General features: G+C 39.9%; 1 protein-coding gene across 1 annotated transcript; it reads left to right on the top strand.

Annotated features, from left to right (window-relative positions):
- On the top strand, positions 1 to 22,130 carry LOC117529653 (adenosine receptor A2b-like). Its single transcript, XM_034192505.1, has 5 exons — positions 1 to 99; positions 7,434 to 7,888; positions 10,018 to 10,149; positions 17,512 to 17,615; positions 19,117 to 22,130. Exons 2-5 carry the CDS (start codon positions 7,689 to 7,691, stop codon positions 20,076 to 20,078), a joined length of 1,398 nt encoding a protein of 465 aa, XP_034048396.1. The 5' UTR covers positions 1 to 99; positions 7,434 to 7,688; the 3' UTR covers positions 20,079 to 22,130.
- The last annotated feature ends 1,234 nt before the right edge of the window (positions 22,131 to 23,364 follow it).

Genomic DNA, 23,364 nt, shown 5'->3' with positions numbered 1-23,364 from the left:
TGGAAAAAACGGCTTCGGTCTTTTGCCGCTTTGACATCGACCAGCTGAAAACGAGTGGGTGGAAAATTCAAACCTTTTTGATTTCTAACTTCAAGGAAGGTAAGAAATGAAACTGTTTCTTGTTAATTCTTCTTCTTTTTTTTTCCTGAACGCATTTCTTAACACAGCAGGTGTGTTTTTTCAGAAATCCGGTTTTAATTAGATGAGGCACCTGTGGAGTGCACACATCTACCAAACCTGAACCATACTTGAATTTTCCATTAGATTAACAACAGTTTAGTCATTTACAATGAATTACATTTATTTGAACTTAAACAAGGAGGTAAAGGATTTAGATTTATGTAGATCCTGAATTTATTTAAGCTATGTCAGATGCAGCTTTTTCAACATTTCCATGAATTTTGCAAAAGCATCAGCCTTACCAAGAGGAAGAACTACTTTAGTTTTTGTGTGGGTTCTGGATCTACATATTTATTTATTTTGTGAGACAGAACATTTTAGAACATTTTCATCAGTGTCAGGTGTTTTTCTGTAAATTTGCAGAAACCTTCATCCTGATCAAGGACATTTTATATTTGGGTGTTGCTGGAAATATTTAGCCTGATGAGCTTTTTAAAAAGATTTAATTTTAAATAACTGATTTCTAATACTTTGTTTTTTGCTCTTGATCACCACAGCATGGGGCCACTTGTTGGTTTTGGCACAGGTTTTACACAGGATGCCCACCTTGACTGAACTCGTATGTGAACTTTTTATAGTTTGTTCAATTTCTCAAAAACTGATGAACCCTGACAGACAAACAAGTGAAATCTTCTGCAAATCCTCAGCAATAAATAAAATTAAAAAAAGGTTTATAAAGAAGTGTTGTTTATTCATTTAAAACATGGACACAAATGTGATGTTTACACTGTCAGAGTGCTGTTCTAGTTTCATGTCTGAGATGGAATATTTATAACTGACAGTTTTAACCAGTCACACAGAAATGTTGCAGCTTTACTGTTTCTTTATTTGCTCCCCATGGAGAAAAAAATGAAAAAAAAAACTTTATTTATTTATTTTATTTTTAAGGTTCATGCTTTCACAGATACTGAAACTTAAAAAAATCTGCAAAATGTTACAGAATGTAGTCATGGAAAAAAGTAACAACACAGTAGCTGGAGTACCATAAAAATACTGAGTAATAACAGAAAATATTGATCACTGCAGTAATTTTCATGTAATTTTGTATCGTGCATCATAAAATTACAGTTTTTGTTTTTTAACAGTGTATCTGTGCTTGGATGGATTAAAACTGAAGCCTGTTGTTTTTTTTGTTTGTTTTTTAAACCTCCCAGATGTGACTGAATGATTTTTGGATACAGGTGCTTATGTTTTCAGTTGGTCTCTGTTATGTCTGTGCTCCATGCCTATATCCTCAGTCCGTATCATGATGTCATCATTGCAGTTGCCAGTAGCAACAGAACAGTTCTTATTTTTGTTTTTCTTTGACGTTCTTGTAGCTGAGGTGGCCTATTGATTGACAGGGTGGCAACAGATACCCTTCAGCAGGATGTGCATTTGCTTATCAGTTCCTCCAAAGCCTTTAGTATACACAAACACGCGCTCGCGTGCACACACACATAAAACTATACTGTTTTATGTCACTTTGCACCACAGTATAGCGTTTTTTAAAGACACTGTTGATATAAATATTCTTTCACTGATTTGAGTTGTTTGTTTTTCTTTTGCACGCTGTCTGAGTGTTACGGACACTCAGGTTCCAGCAGTTGCAGCAGCTTTCCTTTAAATCCAGGTTTTTAAATTCCAGCAGGCCAAGGGGTCAGACTTTGTTCTGACAGACTGCTGGGCAGCTCTACAGGTTTATTTTGGAATATGTGGATGTACAGTGACACTTTTTTTTTTTTTTTTGGCTGTTCTTTAACGTTGGCACACAGTGACAGCACATGCTTCCATTTCCACTTAAGTGCACTAAAGCGTCATCATGGCTCAGCCTTCTTCATATATTGCTCACTGAGAGCATCTTGCAGGCCAGATGAAGTGCTTTTTATTTGAGATGAACTTATGTCCACATTGTAAAATATCTTTATAACACGCACTTAGGAAAGTGTGACTTAAAGGCGTTGTAAGATACATTGTATATGCAAGCCGTTATTCTAGGTGTCTTGAAAATAGAGGGTAACGTTCGTAGTCACAGTCAAATCTAGATGCATCCTCAAAAAAAAAAAAAAAAAAAATATATATATATATATATATATATATATATATATATATATATATATATATATATAAACGGCTGAGTGGATCCTTGTCATTTGATAGGTGCTTTGTGTGTCACGTGACATGGATTATTCATCCCATTTGTGTTGCGTTGCATTAAGCGTGCAATTTGGTTGCATTTACCGTGCAAATTTGGTTCCATACGTTTTGTACCATTGCATGCTGCAAACCCCGCCCATTTGTGGGGGCGGCGTTTAGCTAAACATGACAGTTTCAAACCCCACCTGCCGCATTGTAATGTGGCGTTGTCAGGAAGGGCAGCTCTGCATTTTGTATCATCAGTTATACAGCTTCATGATAAAGTGGTATAGAGGAGGATTTTCTTAAAAAGAAGACCTGAAAGTTCAACTACAAATTGCCAGAAGGTACATCTGAGATGCAAGCCTGGATTTGATCTGTTTTGGTGAAAGAATGTCCTTCTCTGCTCTACTCCACTATGAAACTAAGAGTGGTGATGCAAAATTTGCTCTGTGCACAATTTCTCCAATCACAGCCACATCAGCCTCTAACTTCTTCTAGGTTGTCTGGGTGTCTTGGTGGCTTTCCTCACTCTTCTCTTTCTTGCACAGTCTCTCAGTTTTTGAGAACTGTGTACTCCATGCAGATTTACCATAAAGTGCCATACTGTTGGTATTTCTTTGTAATTAATGTAAATAAAGTCCAAGACATATTCAGTGGCAATTTTACCATCAGAGAGCCTTGTCCACAACTACCACAAATACTCCAAACTGTCATTGATGTTAAAGGGGGCAATAAACAGCATTAAGAACAGGTGTATGTAAACATTTTATCATGGTCATTTTGGTAGTTTCTGTTGTCATTATAATTTAAAAAGAGGAAACACAGTTGTTTGACAACAGATGGCTTCACCCAACCACTAACCATGAGTGGAAAAAAAGGTTTTTGTGTTATCATTCAAATGGCCAAAAAGCCCAAAATTCTGCCAGGGTATGTAAACTTTTGAACACAACTGTACGTCCCAGCAAATTTTGCAAATGCCTCCAGATGGCTTATGGCGTACTGGATTTGTTTTTTCTTTTGTGTTAGAAGAATGAGTCGTGTCAATAAGATGCTAAGTGCCATTCCCGCTCGTGTGTGCGTGTGGTGGTTTCAGCGTGCAATGGTACAAATCATATGGAACCAAAACTGCCCACTAAATGGAGCACAATAGCAGATGGAATGAATGATCAATATTACATGACATACAAACCACCAATCAAATGACAAGGATCTATTCAGGCGTTATACAAAATATACATATTCACAATATTGGCAACACTTGTGGGCAGTTGGTAAAATGTATGCGTATAGATTACTTTTTTTTCTTCAGTTTTTGTAAAATAATTTGCAAAGAAATTCTCCTTTTTCTTCTGTTATGAATTATGACGTAACAGAATAGAGTTTTTAGTTCCCTCTACTTCTAGCCATAACTGTGGTGTTTCCACAGAGGTGCCAGACTTGCAGGTGCAGAGAAAATGAACCCACGGTGGAAAACAAAAATGATGCTAGAAACTGCTTGGGGTTGAGAGACTTAATGATTTAAAAATAAATAAATAGATGAACAGATTTTGGTCAAAGAACCGATGCAATTTTAGCAGAACACTGAAGGAAATGTTTTCCATCATTTGGAAAATTCTCTTTAATTCGATGGTTTAAAGGGTGGGGCAGGATATTAACTTTAATTCATCGATATTTTCTTTTAAGATGAGGTCATAATAAATTGACTTTTGCTCTAAAGAATACAACAGGCTTCAATTCATGAATAAAATATGACTTCTGTAGGATTGAAGCGCAGCCTGAAAGTTGACACTAATCAAAGTGTGTGGTCATTAAAACATTATTGCCTCATTAGTCTGCACAGACGTCAGCCATCTATTTTCCAGCACTTAGCCAGGGCCGCGTTGTGGAGGAGCAGCAACAGGCTAATGACGAACCTTAGCCACATCCTCCAGATCCTCTTAGGGGACCTCAGAAGACCCTAAGTGAATACAAAAAGCGCATCTGACAGAATGAGAAGCAGAACAGCCTGAAAATCAGCTTATTGCTTGTCTCCACCAACAGGCACATGTCCATTTTTCTGTCTGTAGACGATAAATCTCAGAAAGCAATTCAGAGATCAATGGGCTTGTCTTTGGAGGACGGTGACTGGAGCAGAGCTGAAGGATCATCCGCTGCACAACGGTGCCCAGCTCCAAATGTGAGGTGGGCACATGGAACATCCTTTCTCTGAACAAGGATGATCATGTTGGAAAACTCGTGGAACCACATGGCAGGAGTTTTATGTGGGGGTTTTGTGCATGTAGAAGAGCTGTGTGTGTGTGTGTGTGTGTGTGTGTGTGTGTGTGTGTGTGTGTGTGTGTGTGTGTGTGTGTGTGTGTGTGTGTGTGGAGTGGGGGGGTGTTCGTGCATGTGTACGTATCGACACTACAATTATATGCAGGGGTAATCATGTGTGGAGGCTCTTAAAGACATGATTATGGTCATGTTCAAACTTCATTCATCATTTTATTTCAGTGGCAGTAGACCAAGCAGCTTAACCCACACTTCCCTATCCTTTAACTCAGGGGTGGCCAAGTTCGGTCCTCGAGAGCCACCTTCCTGACACTCTTAGTTGTCTCCCTGCTCCATCACACCTGAATCCAATGAAAGGCTCATTAAGAGTCTGCTAACGAGTCTTTCATTGGATTCAGGTGTGTTGGAGCAGGGAGACAACTAAGAGTGTCAGGAAGGTGGCTCTCGAGGACCGAACTTAGCCACCCCTGCTCTAACTCTTCCTGGGGGATCCCAAGACATTCCCAAACCAGCTGGGAAATATAATACCTACAGTGTGTCCTGGTTCTTCCTCCCATTTCGATGTGCGTGGAAGACGTCCCTACGGAGACAACCAGGGGACATCCTCACCTTGTGTCCAAACCATCTCAGCTGGCTCCTGTTGATGCGAGTCCTTCCCGCATAGTAAAGCTTCTCACCCTGTGCCGGAGTGTAAGCCCAGATACCCGACGGAAGAAGCTCATTTTAGCTGCTTGTATCTGCGACCTTGTACTTTCAGTCATTACTTAAAGCTCATGGTCTTAGGTGAGGACCTCAGCGCAAATGGTGAGGCTCATCTTCTAGCTCGGCTCCTTCTTCACCGCGATGGTCCAATACAGCATCTGTAAAACATCAGATGCAGCCCCAGAACAAACTCATTTAGGATATCCAATTCAAATTTGGTAAGATTCAAACAAATAATACTCAACTTATCACATGCATAGGAAATTGTGGTTGGTGTGTGTGTGTGTGTGTGTGTATGTATGTATGCATATATATATATATATATATATATATATATATATATATATATATATATACGAGGTCTATTAGAAAAGTATCCGACCTTATTATTTTTTTCAAAAACCATATGGATTTGAATCACATGTGATTCAGACATGCTTGAACCCTCGTGGGCATGCGAGAGTTTTTTCACGCCTGTCGGTTACGTCATTCGCCTGTGGGCAGTCTGAGTGAGGAGTGGCCCACCCTCTCGTCAATTTTTTTTTTTCATTGTTTAGGAATGGCTCAGAGACTGCTGCTTTGTTTGATCAAAAGTGTAAGGCACAACTGAGTGGACACCATTTGATAAATTCAGCTGGTTTTCAGTAAAAATTTTAACGGCTGATGAGAGATTTTGGTCTGGTAGTGTCACCGTAAGGACGGCCCACGGCGCCTGACGGCAATCTGCACTTCGAGGCGGCAGCGTCTCGCCGTTTCAAGTTGAAAACTTCCACATTTCAGGCTCTGTTGACCCAGTAAGTCATCAGAGAACAGAGAACTTTCAGAAGAAGTCGGCATGAGGAGTTTATTCGGACATTCCATTGTTAACGGACATTTTGTAATGAAAGAACATGCGGGCAGAGTCGCATGTCAGGCCGGACCCGACCGCGGGGGGTCGCGACAGGAAAAACACCTCCGTTGGAAACCTTAACGGGCAAGTTGGAACATGCCCAAGCTGTTAAACAGTTTCTCAGTTACTCACTTGTTGAAAGCCATCAAAAGTGGAATGTCCGCATAAAGTCCTCATGCCGGCCTCTTCTGAATCTTCTCTGTTCTCTCACGACGTCCTGGGTGAATTAAGCCTTAAATTAGGATGTTTTCAGGTCGAAACAGGCCGACGACGGCGCCTGGAAGCGCTGCAGGACATCCCGCTCTGTGGGAAGTCCTTACAGCGACAGAAACACCCCATAATCTCTCATCAGCCGTTAAACTTTTCACCGAAAACCATCTTAATTTCTCGAATAGTGTCCACTCGGATATTCCTCACAGATCCAGAAAAAATTTTGATAAAGCAACGCGCGCCGTCTGGAGCAGCGTGTGAAACAAAGGAATTCAGCCGAGAGGGCGGGACCACATCTCACTCAAGGCCTGCCCACAGGGAAATGACGTCACAGACACGCGTGAAAAAACTCACGCATGCGCACGAGGGTTCAAGCATGATTGGTGTAATCGCACGTCATTCAAATCCATATAGTTAAAAAAATAAATAAAAGGGTCGGTTTATTGTCTAATAGACCTCGTATATATATGCATACATACACACAAACACACACACACAGAAGTACAGAGTGTAATTCTATATCCCCCCTTGTGACCATATACATGATTATTTTCAGACATGATTGGCAAACCTAGACCCCCTAACAGTAAACGGAATAACTTGGCCAGCGTTGTTGACAAAGGTTATCTGAGGTTGTATGTAATAATAAACCCTAATCCGCTCACAGTGCAGAGGAATTTTGCCAAAAAACACATGAAGAAAGGTTTTAGAACACAGCAAGTGTGGCTTTGATAAAGACCTCCAGTAGTAACACATTTAAATTTGTAGGTTTCTTATTCTGCGTAATTAGCAGTGATTTGGAAGGGAAGCACGTCAGTGCCAACAATGATTAGTGTGTGGAAGGCTTTTGGGAAAGTTTTCCTGAAACAAAAGGTGTATTGTTGAACTGTCTGCTTGGCTGTGCATGGAAAACAAATGGTGCCCCTGACTTCCAGAGATAGATGTCCTTCTGACATCTCTCGGTGTGTGTGTGTGTGTGTGTGTGTGTGTGTGGTAATGTGCAGTCTGTTTGTTCAGGCCACACCAATGACATTGCGTTCTCTACGTGTCCGTCTCCCTTCAGGACACCGTGTGAGCCGGTGGGCAGAACTCTGAGCCCCTCCACAACAGACTCACCTTCCAACTCAGACAAAAACGTTCAAGAAAGAACATTTGGAGAGGAAGAGTAATAGACCAATTGGGTGGGCCTGACGGTGACATCAAGCTCCACCAGTGGTGACTGTGGTGGGAACTTCCTGCCTCCACCGTCAAGTGATGCAATCGCACTTCCCCGAAATTGTGCCATGCTGTACTGCGCTGAGGTATTTTGTCTGAAAACATGTTGAAGGATAGCCAGCTGGTCTACATGGGTCTGGAGCTGATGATCGCTTGTCTGGCTGTTGCTGGGAATGTTCTGGTCTGCTGGGCGGTCTACCTCAACTCCAACCTGCAGAGTATCACAAACTTCTTCGTGGTGTCCCTGGCAGTTGCAGATATTGCTGTTGGGCTCCTGGCCATCCCCTTCGCGATCACCATTAGGTATCGTTTCTTCTTCTTCTTTCATTTGATGGCAGTCATCTGATGTGAGCATCTTGATGTAACATAACTCTGTATGAGGGAATGAACAGCATTTGTAATGTTAAGTTTATGATTGACGATGCCACGCTGCAGTAGCACAAAAAAACAAAAAAATAACTTTGGACTACTGCAGTAATACACCTCGGAAATGGTTAAAAATCAGACAGATTCATGAAATTCTGACATTTTTTTCACAAGGTACCTCATTCCTTGGTGTTTTTGGTCTGGAGTGTGAGACTGCAGTGCACTGGCGTAGGAGGTGGGGTCTGTTTGGGGGGGGGGGGGCGACACCAAATTTGGCTGAATTACAGAAACCCCCATGACTTTTTAAATTACCATATATTTATATACCCATATTTATATTGGTGACCAAATAGCGGTTTGATTGTTTACATTAATTGCGAAACTGTAAATACTTGTTCACTTTTCTGTCCTTATTGTCGAAATGTCTTGTCCTGTCATCACCGAGGGAAGGTGAGAAACGAAATTTCAGTTCCTTGTATGTGTAGTACCTGTGAAGAATTGACAATAAAGCTGACTTTGACTTTGAAAATAAGTCTGACAACATTTTAGGTCATTCTATTCTGTCTACATGGCCCATGCCCGGATTTTCCAGCCCATCTGCCCAAATTTGAGCATTTTGCCGAGCCTGGGGGGGGGGGTTGTCTGTCAATGGTCAATACTTTCTCCATATTACTTTATGCATTGTGTAAAATAAACACTGTGGTCAATTCATCTGATGCAGTACTCATTATTATGACTGCTGAAAGTTCTATTGTCAGAAGGCACCTTTGTCACATTTTGCATTCACTGACTCCAAAATACTTTTAGAAATGTGTGGAATACCTCCAAACCTCACATGATTAATTTGGCCGCCACTACCTCATCCAACAACATTGAATCGCCCAACAGCTGTTATTAGTACACCCACATTGTGTACACTAAGACTGAATGCAATACTTCATGTCCCTGATGATTTATATAGTGCACTGTGGTATACAAAAAACATCTCTGTTATGAAGTAAGTTATCCCCGCAAAATATTTGTAAGAAAATGTACAAGAAATAATGCGCAAACATTTCTATATATCCCATGTGTTCATCAGCCGGGTGGATGAATTTGGGATTTTCTGACAGAAAAAAGTGCAGTAATGCATCTTAATGTTATTGTTATTCTAGCCCTAATGCACATTTCTGAATGCTAAATACAAAATGCACATTGTGCATGCGTGTGGAAATTTGTAGGAATACGCACAAATTATTACACTTAATGTTTTGCATGATGTCATACGAAGGGCATCATAAGAATATGTTTAATGGAGGGTGTAATAGCAATTTGTTTTTTTTTTGGGGGGGGGTTTTCGGAATTCTCCTCGCTGTTGCTAGGCAGCACAAACAGTCCTCACAAATGCCATACATGTGAAAGTAGTACAATCAATGCTTTTTTCATCGGTGGTGAAATTTAATGTGATTATTTGAACCAACAATGATATAATATTTTAGTACACAAGAAGGATGTACAGCCCGCAGTGGTTGGACTTTTTCGTTGTGGGTGCTCGTCCGTAATTGCCACAGTGGATCTTGTATCTCCGCTTCGGTATGAATGATCATTTTTAGGCTCTGCATATTGATTTCTCACAAGTATTGCAGTGGATGCTCTTTGTCATGCAACTCCATATCTACTCAGAGAAAGAAGGGCAATTCTACAGTTACAGAATTATAATGACAGCAAATCCTGTCCATATTTTACCTTACTGTTAAAAATTTGATTTTTACTTTATTGTAATTCTGTTCCCGTAGAATTACTGAGCAAATGTGTGGTAGCGGAGGTATTCAGACAGCAAAATAGCGGAGGTATTCAGACAGTGGAAAAACGTTTAGTTTTTTTTTTTCCCCCCCCCTCATCATGTTGAGTGACATGCATGAATGTCAGTAGTTTTAGCTAAAGGCTGAAATCCAACAGTGGTCACAGGAATGACTGACTTTTCACATTGTGGTGAAGGATGTGGCTCTTTTTTAATGTCAAAATGGATATTTATTTTTAAATCTGTCATCACATCTGCCTTTTGTGTTCTTGCAAATCAACATCAGTACCGGCTTCTGTTCCAACTTCTACGGCTGCTTGTTCATTGCTTGTTTCGTTCTGGTGCTGACGCAGAGTTCCATCTTCAGCCTGCTCGCTATCGCTGTGGACCGCTACATTGCAATCAAGAATCCACTCAGGTGAGAAGCTTACAAGCCATATCAATTATGCTGATAAGTTGAATTTCAGATCACAAACACTCAGCTCAGTGCAGGTTAGTGGTGGTTGGTTGCTTAGGTCCTTGGGGTGGGTGGTATCGGACGGTACCAGGGGCGCGGATGTAGCTGAGGTGGTGTTGAACTGCTTAACAGTTTCTGGTTTATAGGCCAGTGTCTAGTCTCGGGTAAAATGTTGGAGAGGTCATGTGGTAAGGCCACCAGCAGTTATGTGTTAGTTCTCACATGAAACCAGTTTCTGTAGTTAGACAAAGCTGAGAGTCTACACATGGTTGGGTTGCTAGTCTGTCGCAAGACTGGTGCTCTACAACCCCAATTCCAATGAAGTTGGGACGTTGTGTAAAATGTAAATTAAAAACAGAATACAATGATTTACAAATCCTCTTCAACCTATATTCAATTGAATTCACCACAAAAACAAGATATTTAATGTTCAAACTGATAAACTTTATTGTTTTTGTGCAAATATTTGCTAATTTAGAAATGGATGCCTGCAACACGTTTCAAAAAAGCTGGGACAGTGGTATGTTTACCACTGTGTTACATCACTTTTCCTTCTAACAAGACTCAATAAGCGTTTGGGAACTGAGGACACTAATTGTTGAAGCTTTGTAGGTGGAACTCGTGCCGATTCTTGCTTGATGTATGACTTCAGTTGTTCAACAGTCCGGAGTCTCACTTAATAGGTGTTTGGGAACTGAGGACACTCATGATTGGGTATAAAAGGAGCATCCCCAAAAGTCTCAGCCGTTCACAAGCAAAGATGGGGCGAGGATCACCACTTTGTGAACAACTGCATGAAAAAAATAGTCCAACAGTTTAAGAACAATGTTTCTCAATGTTCATTTGCAAGGAATTTAGGGATTCTATTATCTACAGTCTACAATATAATCAGAAAATTCAGAGAATCTGGAGAACTTTCTACGTGTAAGTGGCAAGGCCGAAAACCAACACTGAATACCCGTGACCTTCGATCCCTCAGGCGGCACTGCATTAAAAACTGACATCATTGTGTAAAGGATCTTACCGTGTGGGCTCAGGAACACTTCAGAAAACCATTGTCAGTTAACACAGTTCGTCACTACATCTACAAGTTAAAACTCTACCATGCAAAGTGAAAGCCATACATCAACAACATCCAGAAACACCGCCGCCTTCTCTGGGCCCAAGCTCATTTGAAATGGACAGACCCAAAGTGGAAAAGTGTGCTGTGGTCTGATGAGTCCACATTTCAAATTGTTTTTGGAAATCATGGACGTTGTGTCCTCTGGACAAAAGAGGAAAAAGACCATCCAGATTGTTACCAGTGCAAAGTTCAAAAGCCAGCATCTGTGATGGTATGGGGGTGTATTAGTGCCTATGGCATGGACTACTTACACATCTGTGATGGCACCATCAATGCTGAAAGGTACATTGTTTTGGAGCAACACAGGCTGCCATCCAAGCAACGTCTTTTTCAGGGATGTCCCTGCTTATTTCAGCAAGACAATGTAAGCCACATTCTGCACGCGTTACAACAGCGTGGCTTCGTATTAAGAGTGCAGGTACTAGACTGGCCTGCATGCAGTCCAGACCTGTCGCCCACTGAAAATGTGTGGCGCATTATGAAGTGCAAAATACGACAACGGAGACCCCAGACTGTTGAACAACTGAAGTCGTACATCAAGCAAGAATGGGAAAGAATTCCACCTACAAAGCTTCAACAATTAGTGTCCTCAGTTCCCAAACGCTTATTAAGTCTTGTTAGAAGGAAAGGTGATGTAACACAGTGGTAAACATACCACTGTCCCAAATTTTGAAACATGTTGCAGGCATCCATTTCAAAGTGAGCAAATATTTGCACAAAAACAATAATGTTTATCAGTTTGAACATTAAATATATTGTCTTTGTGGTGTATTCAATTGAATATAGGTTGAAGAGGATTTGCAAATCATTGTATTCTGTTTTTATTTACATTTTACACAACATGCCAACTTCATTGGAATTGGGGTTGTATTACAGTTGGATGGCCTGGGGCAATGCAAAATAAAGGACAGACAGCCACACGTGGGAATAACTAGAGTTGAACTCTGGTCTTAAAGTTTACAGTTCATATCTAGTGAACCACCTGGTATAAGACACACAAAGAGCATGAACAGAAATTAAGCCATCTTGGAAATATGGTCTAAACATGCCTGTGTTGCGGTTTACCACTACACTGAGATAAGATAGGACCCCAGGATGCAGGACAGCCAGGACACAGAGATAAGGGCAAAAACCAGGGTGTTTAATATTCCAATTTGACAGTGAATGACAGAGGTGACAATCCCATGTGACAGTATACCGAACATGCCACAAATGACTGGGTGAAAAGACAAATGATGAGGTTAAAAACACCTGTCAAAAACTACAGCAGGGAGTGATACTTACAAAACAGAATAATCAGGTGATGACAGATGGAATGCATAACAGGAAACAAAGGTAAACGTAATTGACTGGCAAAGGAAAGACAAACGGAAGTAGCTTAAAAAGACTAATGACAAACAGGTGTGCAGGGGAAAACGGAAGGAGGAACTAACAGGTGCACGTGAAATAACAAACACTCGGAGAGGAATAACTAAACAGACAAGAATTGAAGATCATGAACACAGAACAGCAAACGGTGAGTAGATCAATAACTGACAACAAACAACCCAAACCAGAGATTATAACAAAATTCACACGGAAAATAAAAGACAACCACAGATGACAATACAGTGAAAATGGACCTCAAAGAAGACATACATGAATAATCAAAACCAAATCCACAATCAAAAGGAGAGTACCACAGAACAAACAAGGACTTTTAAGAGGTTTACTTTGAGATTTTCCAGAGACACAAGTGGAGGCCAGTGTCCCAAACCTGGGATAGGTGGCATGATGAGCAGGAATTCCTTTCATGGTATACTTTACTGAGCTCTTGACAAAACTCTGTTGTACTTGCATTATGTGTAAATGTCCACCAGGTGGAGATATTGCTCCATTTCAAGAACTTTGAGTATAGGCTGCAGTTGGACACTGCTAATGAAGACCATCCTGTTGCTTATTTTAGTAGATAATAATAGCCGTAGAGCCTCACTTCATTGGATCTGGCTTAAATTTGGAACAGTAGCCCTCCATAGGTTGGACCAGTGGTGTTTCATCATCTTCCTACCAGAGCAATAGGTAGCTCAGTAGGATAAGTAGAGATGCCAGTTTGGAAACTTGGGTTCAGTTCCAGATCACGCTACCTGTGTCTTTGGAAAAGGCATTTCATCTGCATTGTCCCAGCCCACCCAGCTGTAAGCGAGTACCTAAATTGTGTTAGGGTTAGGGTAAGTCATAGACTTTTGTCCACTTCACACTCCAGAATCCAGAGAGAATTACCATCCTCGGTGTCCAGAAAGGAGTCACTTCTTCTTTTCATACCAGAACTCAAAATGTTATAGATTTTTAAACTTGATTCAGATTAGCTGAGTAAGATGATGCATCTCTTTAAATGTGACCTCAGGTTTACCTCATGATTGGCCACTGCATATGGTACTTAATTTGTGGCTTATTTAAGGTTTGTTCAAGTTCATACTATTCTTTGTCCCAAAAGGACAATTTAAGTTCAGCAGGAATACACCACATGAAAAACATACAGCAAATAACACAACGCAAAGGTTATTGGGTTAAAAACACAATGTAATTTTAATGTAAATAGATGAAAGGCATCACAGCTCTACATGTTGCATTAAAAATGTACATGTAAATGCCTGCAGTGGTGTTTTTTTTTTTTTTTTTTTTTTTTTTTACTGTGTATGACCCCATCATATGACTTGTGTGTGACTTCATTATAAGTGGTCAATCACAAATATTTTACTGATCAATATATGCTTTACATCATTTGTCTAGGCTTCTTGGTTGTTGAGATATACAAAAACAAGAAAAGGTGTTTTTTGGGCCATGGTTTCCTTGATCTTTGAAAAAAAAAACTACTCCAAAATCAAATCATCTCTATATATCTTTACAAGTAATATTCCCACCAAGTTTCAAGGAAATCCATCCATCAGTGAAGAAAATACCCTACTATCACCTCTTCACTGACACACGGGCTACTTGTCTCTGTTAAACGTGCCGGTTTCAAATTAGGTGGAGGTATTCTTCAGCCTGGGAATGGCTTCCCAAGACAGTAGAGTGAAACTAATTACATATATAAAATGTGAGACGACTTGAAACTTTGTTGCCGCTTAAAGTCTGTCATGCAGCAAATGCAATGAGAATAACTGACCTGTTGGGGTGAAATGGTCTATAACTGCCACTGGATTTGCAGCACGCTGATCAGTTGACATGTGGCACCTAAGACATTAGAGCTGAGAGGTGTTCAGGGTGCAGAACACATTGAATTATCTTGGGCCGTTATTCACTTCAAGCTAATTTAATGTCTTGTGGGGAGGACAGTGACAGACGTCTCCGCGGGCTTTATTGGGTTAGTTATTGTTCATCTGCTGTTGGAAGAATTAAACCTGCTAAAGGCTTTGATCATTATATCTCAATAAGTCAACACCAGTGCCTGTTCAAAGAGATTCTTACACAATTTTTCCAAAATAGCTTCTGATTTTGCAGCTTAACAGCAATCTGTTGTGTTCTTTCTTCTCACTTCTTCCTGCACGTGTTTCACCAAAGCTGCTCTTGTCACAGCTGCAGTCTTTGCTGATGTCATAAGGGGATATTTCCTCCAGTAAGCCTCAGCAGGTGACACATTTGCATGAGTGATTACATAACAGGCTGGTTTGGTTTGTGTGTGTGCGTGCATACTTTCATACCACAACCAAAGAGTGTTAAACAGCTAAGTATCACATTCCTCTTGCTGCCACCCAGGACATAAAAGTCAGAAAAGTGATAAAACATGTGATAAGGAAATTCACATATTATTCAAATGTTTAAGTTGAAGGATAAATTCACTTTTTTGTCACAACTGCAGTCATTGTAAAATCTTGTTAGCAATAGGATTGTTACCACTTTTCACCTTCTACATTTGTTAAGTTTGTGATCTATACTTTTTTGAAAAGTTATCTTTGGAAATGAATCTATAAAATGCGATAAATCAGCCTTCATGGGAATAAAACAATCACATTATGCTCAATATAGCAATGAAATAATGCAAGCATTCATCCATCCATTCATTTTTTTTATACTCGCTTATTTCAGTTAACCCTACGGCCACATTGGCTACAAGCGGCAGCAAATGACAGAAACAAAGTGATGACCTGCCATTCATTTTCAATTAGAGTGGGCGTTTTGTAGCAGTAAGAAAAAAAACGGTAGTTCTGCCGCGGGGCCAAAACAGACCAAAAGTCTATTTTATACAAATGCCAAGCGACACGACGTGAGTCAGTGTGATGTCACTGTCAGATGGTGGTTCGCACGAACAGAATAATCCAAGATGGTGGAAAACACTCCTAAATGGCTTATTTCTGTATAAATCTCATGTGTTTCTCATATATTTTATAAAAGTTAGTGAGAAATAAACACTTCTATATCTAAAAACACTGTTTTTGTAACCAGATAAAACCTCTGAAGTAACTTACAAGACAGCTTACGAACATGCTAGCGTTCATGCCCTATGAGGGTGATTCTTTAACTACGGGCACTATTGGCCTTGTAAATGTAATTTCCACCACACCATTGCCTTACAATATTTAGAGGGACATTACAGTGTTGTGGTGGAAATTACGGCAATAGTGTGGGACAACTACATTTTGTTTAAAAAAAAAATCACAACAGTTGTATGACATTGAATACCCCAATTATGTTTTGATTATTTTACTGATATTTTATTCAGAGATATTTTAAAACATTAGAAAAAACGTTTCTTTACCATTCATTTTTATCATTGAAGATCAAAAGTCTGGGTGTGGGACAAGCACAAAACGGCAATATTTGCATATAATGATGCTGAAAAAAGGTGAAAAAGTCATCATAGACTACTAGAACAAATTTCTTAACACACTTTCATTGTAAAGATAACTATAAAAGTGTGAAATTTCCCCTTTTTTCTGTTTTTCATACAATATGATCAAAGGACATAATAAGTGCCCGTAGTCTAAGAATCACCCATGAATGCCCATCAAGCATCAAAGCCAACTGCTTGTCACTGTCATTTGTAGCTAATATGACCGTAGGGTAAGGATCGCGGTGGATCTCGAACCTATCCAACAAGTGGGGGACAGGATGCTAGTCTGTTGCAGGGCCTAATGCTAACATGCAACCAAAATTTAACCCAGAACTTTCCACATATAAAGATGTCAAAAACAAGACTTTTGAACTTTTAAAGCAAAATGAACCAGTTGCTTAAAATTTGAAACGCAAAGGGTCCAGTTGCTTCAGTGATACACTGTTTCAGAATGCTTAACCCTCAAGCGACCAAGCTATTTTAGCGACTAATATGACCGAGTGGAGTTATTTATGACCCCATTGACTTTATATTGGAATACTTCTATATAAATGCTTGTTTAAGGGTTCTTCATATTTATTTCAGTCTCTAATATATTTGTGCATCATCCTCACTCTGGGCATCAAGAACCAGTCTCAATGCTTGTGCAGCTGTAAATCTTGCTATTCTGGGTCTGTTGGCCATGCTTCCCTGCAAAACAGTAAAATATAATGATTAGAGTTGGCAAATTACAACACCATCTGAAGCTATAATGTAAAAAATGTCATAGATCTTCCCACAGTAATAAGTGACCCTGCACAAGTTTGGATTATACTTGCCACATGGACTGGACGATTCTTGCAAAATCCTATGAAGAAATGCAGGACAAATAGATTAACAAATTCATGGTAGGAATTTTTTTCAGATTTAAAATGAGAAAAACGGTGCACAAAAATATATTCCCGGGGTCATAAATGACCCCACTCAGTTGCTTGAGGGTTAAAACCCAAAATAAAACACTTCTTTTGCAACAGGAATCACTGCTTGAAACACTATATTAAACAGGTGCGTCAGAAAATGAGTCGTTTTAAAATGCTTAAATAACAATGTGAAGCAACTGATCCAAGAAATGATTTAATGTGCCCCTCCCCAAGCAAAATCACTTTGTGCCTATATATATATATATATATATATATATATATATATATATATATATATATATATATATATATATAATGGGGAACCGGACAATTGCATATCCTGCTTTTTTCATAAATCAATAATCCATTGTGTCCAGAATGCATAAATACATTTCCTTTGTGTAAATGAGCAAATATTGGCGTTGCCTTACAGTGAAAATGTTACAGTGAAGTTAAAGATAATGTTTTGGTTTGTTCTCCTCCTTTCTTAGGTACAACAGTCTGGTGACAGGGCGGAGGGCAAAGGGCATCATTGCTTTGTGTTGGGTGCTTTCAGTAGGCATCGGTCTGACACCAATGGTTGGCTGGAACACAGGTGGGAGATTTATTTTAGACTGGTCCATTGAAAATAGTAAAATATACAGTATGCTTGACTGCATCCAGTATGTTCTCACCAAATACAAGGGGAAAGCATGAATGTGGCATCTCTTCCACAGTACGAACAAGAACAATGTAGCCGTTTTTAATTTACAAAGGACTGACGCATTCATGAAGACATGACCTGTCAAACATTTGGCACACTATATTTTTTCTGTATTTATGGCAGTTTTTTTTAAAGCATTTCCAAGTAATCATAAAATCATCAAAACTACAAATTAAATGGAGTTCTACATAACAATAATACTGTGAAAGTAATGTGAACAGAAGGCCTTTGATCAAAAACTAGATAAGTACAATCTGGCAGACTTTTGAGTGTTATTAGATTTAAACAAAGACACCGCAGTTATATTACAGAGAGCTCCAACACCAACAATCCTGTTTGAAATTAAAGCTGCAGTGTGTAGGATTTAGGGCCACTTATGGTCAGAAATGGAACAATGAGTTAATGTGTTGTCATCAGCTTCCGTTCATATTTAAATGAGAGCAGACCCACTCTTGGAGGCCGCCGTGTTCCTCTGCAGTGTTGATACTGTAGCCCAAAAGGGGCCGTAAGATGTCTTGGAAATCACTTCAGAGGTATTATTTGGTTACAAAAACAGCTTTTTTAGATTTCAAGTGTTTATTTCTTGCTAACTTTTACAAAATATATGAGAAAATGTCAAACATATTATATTTATAAAGCGATAAGTTGTTCTTGGAGCATCAAAGTGTCTGGGTTTGCACTTGTCCTGGATCATGACTAACATCCGGTCTTTCCTGGAGTCAGCCATCAGGAGTGTATCTGTGTACAGTGAAAGCGGCAACCTTGTAAAGAGATTAAATTGTTGCAGCAGTGACGTTCATGTTTTTGGGTTTGTCTTTGGCATTGAGAGATGCCTGGGAACAGCTTTTGGAGTTATGAGGACACTGGACAGAGGTGTTTGGGGATGCCAACCCCTTTGCAGAGGACAAAGGTCCAAGTATGTCCCTAGTGCTTTCTGTGTTGATGTATGTGTTTGGATGCGGGATGTGTTTTTAGGTCTCTTCAAAGGATCTCTGGGTACTGCTGGAATGACTGTCATTCCAACAGTTACTTATGTAGATGAGGTATATCGTTTATTGTATCACATGTAACATTTTGGATACAGTAAGTAAGCAAGTGTAACGTGTTTCTCTGGGCACTATCCAGCACACGGGTTCTTCAGGGCTGAGGACCCCAGCAACTGGCAAAGGCCAACCGGACCCCTACATTTATTCTGGCTACTGTTGATTTTTACTTTAGACGTGTAGAACATGGGTGTCTGCGTGCTCCCAGATCCAACATAAACTGCATTTTGGGGGATATATGTACACGTTTTTATCCTTTCACTATATGTAGCTGACTGCAAACCATAATTGGTTGAAAAACATGTCAGTTAGTTGATAGCCCTAACATTTCTTTTGTTTCTGTTGAACAGGTGCAAACACCACCTCCAACAGCAGCAGGTGTCCTGAAGGCATGACCCAGTGCCTGTTTGAAGGTGTGGTTACCCTGGACTACATGGTCTATTTTAACTTTTTTGGCTGTGTGCTGGTGCCCTTGGTGGCCATGCTGGTCATTTACATAAATATCTTCATGGCTGCGCGCCACCAGCTCCAACTGATAGGACTCAAAGTTGCGCAGACACCATCGCGCGCAGTAGCCACACTGTCCTTGAGCTCATCTCGTTCGACCCTGCAGAAAGAAGTCCACGCTGCCAAGTCGCTGGCTATCATCGTGGGTTTGTTTGCCTTCTGTTGGCTTCCAGTGCACATCATAAACTGTTTCAACTACCTGTGCCAAGACTGCAGTCGCTCACATATCTGGGTGATGAATATAGCAATCATACTCTCGCATGCTAACTCGGTTGTAAACCCATTTATCTACGCCTATCACATTCGAGAGTTCAGACTGACCTTCCGAAGGATTATGCATCAGCACATCCTAGGACACAAGACTGGACATGGGTTTGGTGTTGGGAGCAGCAATGACAGGAATGATGGGAGCAGCAGTATTACACGGACATCTTTTCATATAAGTAAGGACGGCTCATCATGCAGCACAGTGGTGAATAGTTACGTGTTGGACTCCAGTCCGGATCTTAATCTCCCTGCTCACAAGGGGTCCAGCAACCAAAGGACAACAATGTTTGACCCTTCATCAAAAAGCTATACGACTAATGGCCACCACATAAGTGCTCTGTCACCTACAAAACAGCAACCGGGCATCATGGAATTTGCTATTCAGGTAGGACAAGAATCAACCACATATTTCAGGGGGACAACACATGCGTCACGTATAAAAGACAGTGGAAGTGGCATTTCTTTTGTAAATGTTTGCACTCTATCACCGACACAAACCCACACCGTCTTCTCTGCAGAACTTCAGGAAGCGATATAAAACACCCACGTGTTGGGTAACATCTCTTTGTTTCTGAGATGGGACAAAGTAAGACCACTTTATTTATACGCCACATTTTGTCACTAACTGTAAGCGCTGTTTCACATTAAAAACAAACCTGGAAGAGCTTCTCAAATTGCTGATTATCACACAATAGACTGCACAATCAATCAATAATTCCACACCAACAAACATCTCTCCAAGTTCAATTACACCATCAACAAAGTTCGGCAGACGCAGATGACACACGTGCAACTTATAGGAGGATCACACCAGACGTTTTGGTTGTAATTTGCATAATTACAGTACACTGGGTAAAACCACATTTGCCTGTCAGAGGGCCCAAGGTCAAGCATCAGCCCACCCCCTTTTTTTGAAGAAAGTTGGTTAAACTCCCACCTGAAATTAAATTACTAGTAAATTACATGGAATAATTTAATGAATAAGAAAATGACAAAAAATTGGACACAATCAGGTGAGGTATTTGTATAATGGTATACAATATTTATTTGCGATGAAATTAGAAATTTTATTGAAATCGGCTTTCCAATGGACATGGTTTTGGCCATGCTCGTGCATCGGCCCATCCCCTCTTCAGGCAGAATTTTGCATGGAGAGCCCTGGGCCCTCTGGTGGGAGAATGGGGTAGTACTTGGGGGCATTAAGGGGTTTGGTCCAAACTTTTTATTGGTACTGTTGGCCAGGTTTAAAATTAAATTCCTTGACTTTGACCTTTGCCAAAATGAATTCTTCAAGGGCAATTTTGAGGTCATCCTTCATTGATGGACCAACTTTAATAGCAATACGTAAAAGGACCTGGGAGCAGTAGAACAACAAACAGACCTTTTGGAAATATTGACCTCTGGCCAATTTGACCTTGCTGGGCAATTTTGGAACCCACCTCCATATGTTTGCCAAGTTTGGTGTATCCCAATGACTTTGACCCCAGCGCTTGATCTTTGGTCAATTTGATCTTGTGTGGACTATTACAGGACACACCTACATATGTATGCAAAATTTGGTGGACAGCAAAAATTTAATTTTAACCTTTGACCCCAATGATCTTGGACTTTTCCAAAACAAACCCCTTTGAAGGGCAGTTCTGGAGTTGACCGTCATATTCTCATACCAACTTTGGTTGAAATTGGCCAAAAGACATTAGAGTTGGGCAGCAAAGAGGAAAAATAAGCACATATTGCTCAAGTTATAGTATGATACACTAGTGGCAAACATTTTCTTGGTCATGCAGCTTTGCTAGATTGTCTGGGTGCCTTTGGTTTCAGTTCTTTCTGGTACACAGTTAAAATGGCAGACTTAATCCATCATATGGAACAATCAGCCTGTTAGGGTTTTTCTCTAATGCATGCATTTTTAGTGTTTTTATTTATTTATTTTTTGGTGGGAAGTACAGAGGAAGTGTTCACCCTTTATTGGCGACGCATTCATGCAGTGCCTTAAAACCCTCCACATCACTGCAATCATGTCGTGAACTTAAACACGAGAACAACAATAATTCAACACAGATTCACTATTTTTTTACTGAAGTTAACACTTTATGATTAATTACAGTGAGGCTGAATGCGAAACTCCTGTCAGATTTAGAAGCTAAACATTTTATTCGCAGAAATAGAATATAGGTGTCAAAACCATCTGCTTATTTGGGTATAATTACCTCTAACAGCAAATCGATTTGTTTTCATGAGCAGAATAATGCAATCTGCAACGTCATCACTAGATGATACTAAATCCTACACACTAACTTTAAAGGATGGGTTCACTGTTTCAAGATGTAAGATGTCAAGAGAAATTACTGTCCTTCTGTCCACCCTTCCACCCGTCTGTCTGTATGACCAAACCTTGCATGTCCTAAAACTTAGAACCATAAAACTCTCAATATTAAAATTTTTATGCAGTAATACTGGGAGGTTAAAGATCTGCCTGCCAAAAAATTTGGCATTTCTGACATTTTTAACTCATTGAGTGCCAGCCATTTTCAAAGTTCAGAACATCCCAGTGCCAGGATTTTTTTCAACATTTGAGTGTTTTTTTCAAGACCCATAGAAAATTGAGTTCCATGTCAACAACAAACATACCAAAAGAAACTTCAGACTTTCCTTTATCATCAGAAAAGAAAAAACATCTTTGGCGCTGAGCGTTACTATCGGAAAAGACACGTTTAAGAGCCAATGGCATCGAGTGAGTTAAATAGCTTTTTTTTTTTTTTTAACTGAATGTTGTGTTTCAAATAGGAAATGTACCAGAAGCCCTGAAAGGCCCACTGGATGGCAACAAAAGCTGCACAAATGTGCGGCAATGTCTTGACTCTTTATGCAATTGAGAAATTAACTTTTAGTGAAAATAAGTTGTGTCCATTGCCCTTATGGGCCATTTACTTGTTTTTAAAAGCATTGTTATGTTGAATCATTTTTTCAAATCAAACCTCTGAATACTGTGCTGACCTTTGATGATTGCTACATTTGTGAGAAATCCCTAAAAAAAAAAAAAAAAAAAAAAAAAAAAAAGAATGAGTCCAACCTTAAATCAACCAAATCATTAGAATAACTTTTGTTTGTGTGCTACATTGAATTACTTCTGCCAGGACATTTTCACTTATCAAGTTCACATAAACAGTATTTTTCAATAAACTGAAGACACGGCACTCAAGAAAGGTAGGAAAACGGGTGGCAACTTCTCCTTTTAGTCGTATGGTTTTGAAAGTGGTCCACCACTGTGTGACAATTCTACATATTGACCTGAAACATCAAAATGTCCAGTGTAACATTCCAAGATGCTACCCCCCCCCCCGCGCCCCCACTCAGTCTATATCCAGTGTTAATGTGCAGTAACCAGTTTTATATACCTGCCACGAGGCATAAAACATGCTCAGATATTTCATAATGCCCTAGATGAGATTATAACCCCCTCCCCAGCCCCTCACTGCCATACACACTGAGCCAGACAATGTAATCAGGGGTACAGTGTTAAATTTTGAGTTTAAAGCTTACAGACTAAAGTGGTGCACGTGATGGTGCTGTCCATTTTCAAAAGCTATAAAGCATTGCTACTGCAGTGTCACTATTTTTAAGGTATGATGGAAAATTCATTAATATTACAATAAATACTTAATTCTGAAATGGTCAAGGGGGTACGATTTGGACTGTCAGGGTGTAGTCTGTTCTAGACCAAAATATACCCCCCAGTGTATGAACCACCCAGGACTATACCGCAAGGGTGTATTTTGTGTTATGCCAGGTATAGATTGTTTGGGGAGGTAGGGATGGTGGCC

This window comes from Thalassophryne amazonica, chromosome 17 (genome assembly GCF_902500255.1).
Source record: "Thalassophryne amazonica chromosome 17, fThaAma1.1, whole genome shotgun sequence".
Lineage (NCBI taxonomy): Eukaryota > Metazoa > Chordata > Actinopteri > Batrachoidiformes > Batrachoididae > Thalassophryne > Thalassophryne amazonica.
The sequence above is the reverse complement of the archived record's forward strand: the minus strand, read 5'-3'. Positions and strand labels throughout refer to the sequence as shown.

Excerpts from the sequence above, each read along its gene's own strand:
- LOC117529653 (XM_034192505.1), top strand. The coding sequence starts at position 7,689 with ATGTTGAAGGATAGCCAGCTGGTCTACATGGGTCTGGAGCTGATGATC. Across the intron at positions 10,150-17,511 it reads GCAATCAAGAATCCACTCAG|GTACAACAGTCTGGTGACAG; the intron begins GTGAGAAGCTTA and ends CTCCTTTCTTAG. Across the intron at positions 17,616-19,116 it reads AATGGTTGGCTGGAACACAG|GTGCAAACACCACCTCCAAC; the intron begins GTGGGAGATTTA and ends TCTGTTGAACAG.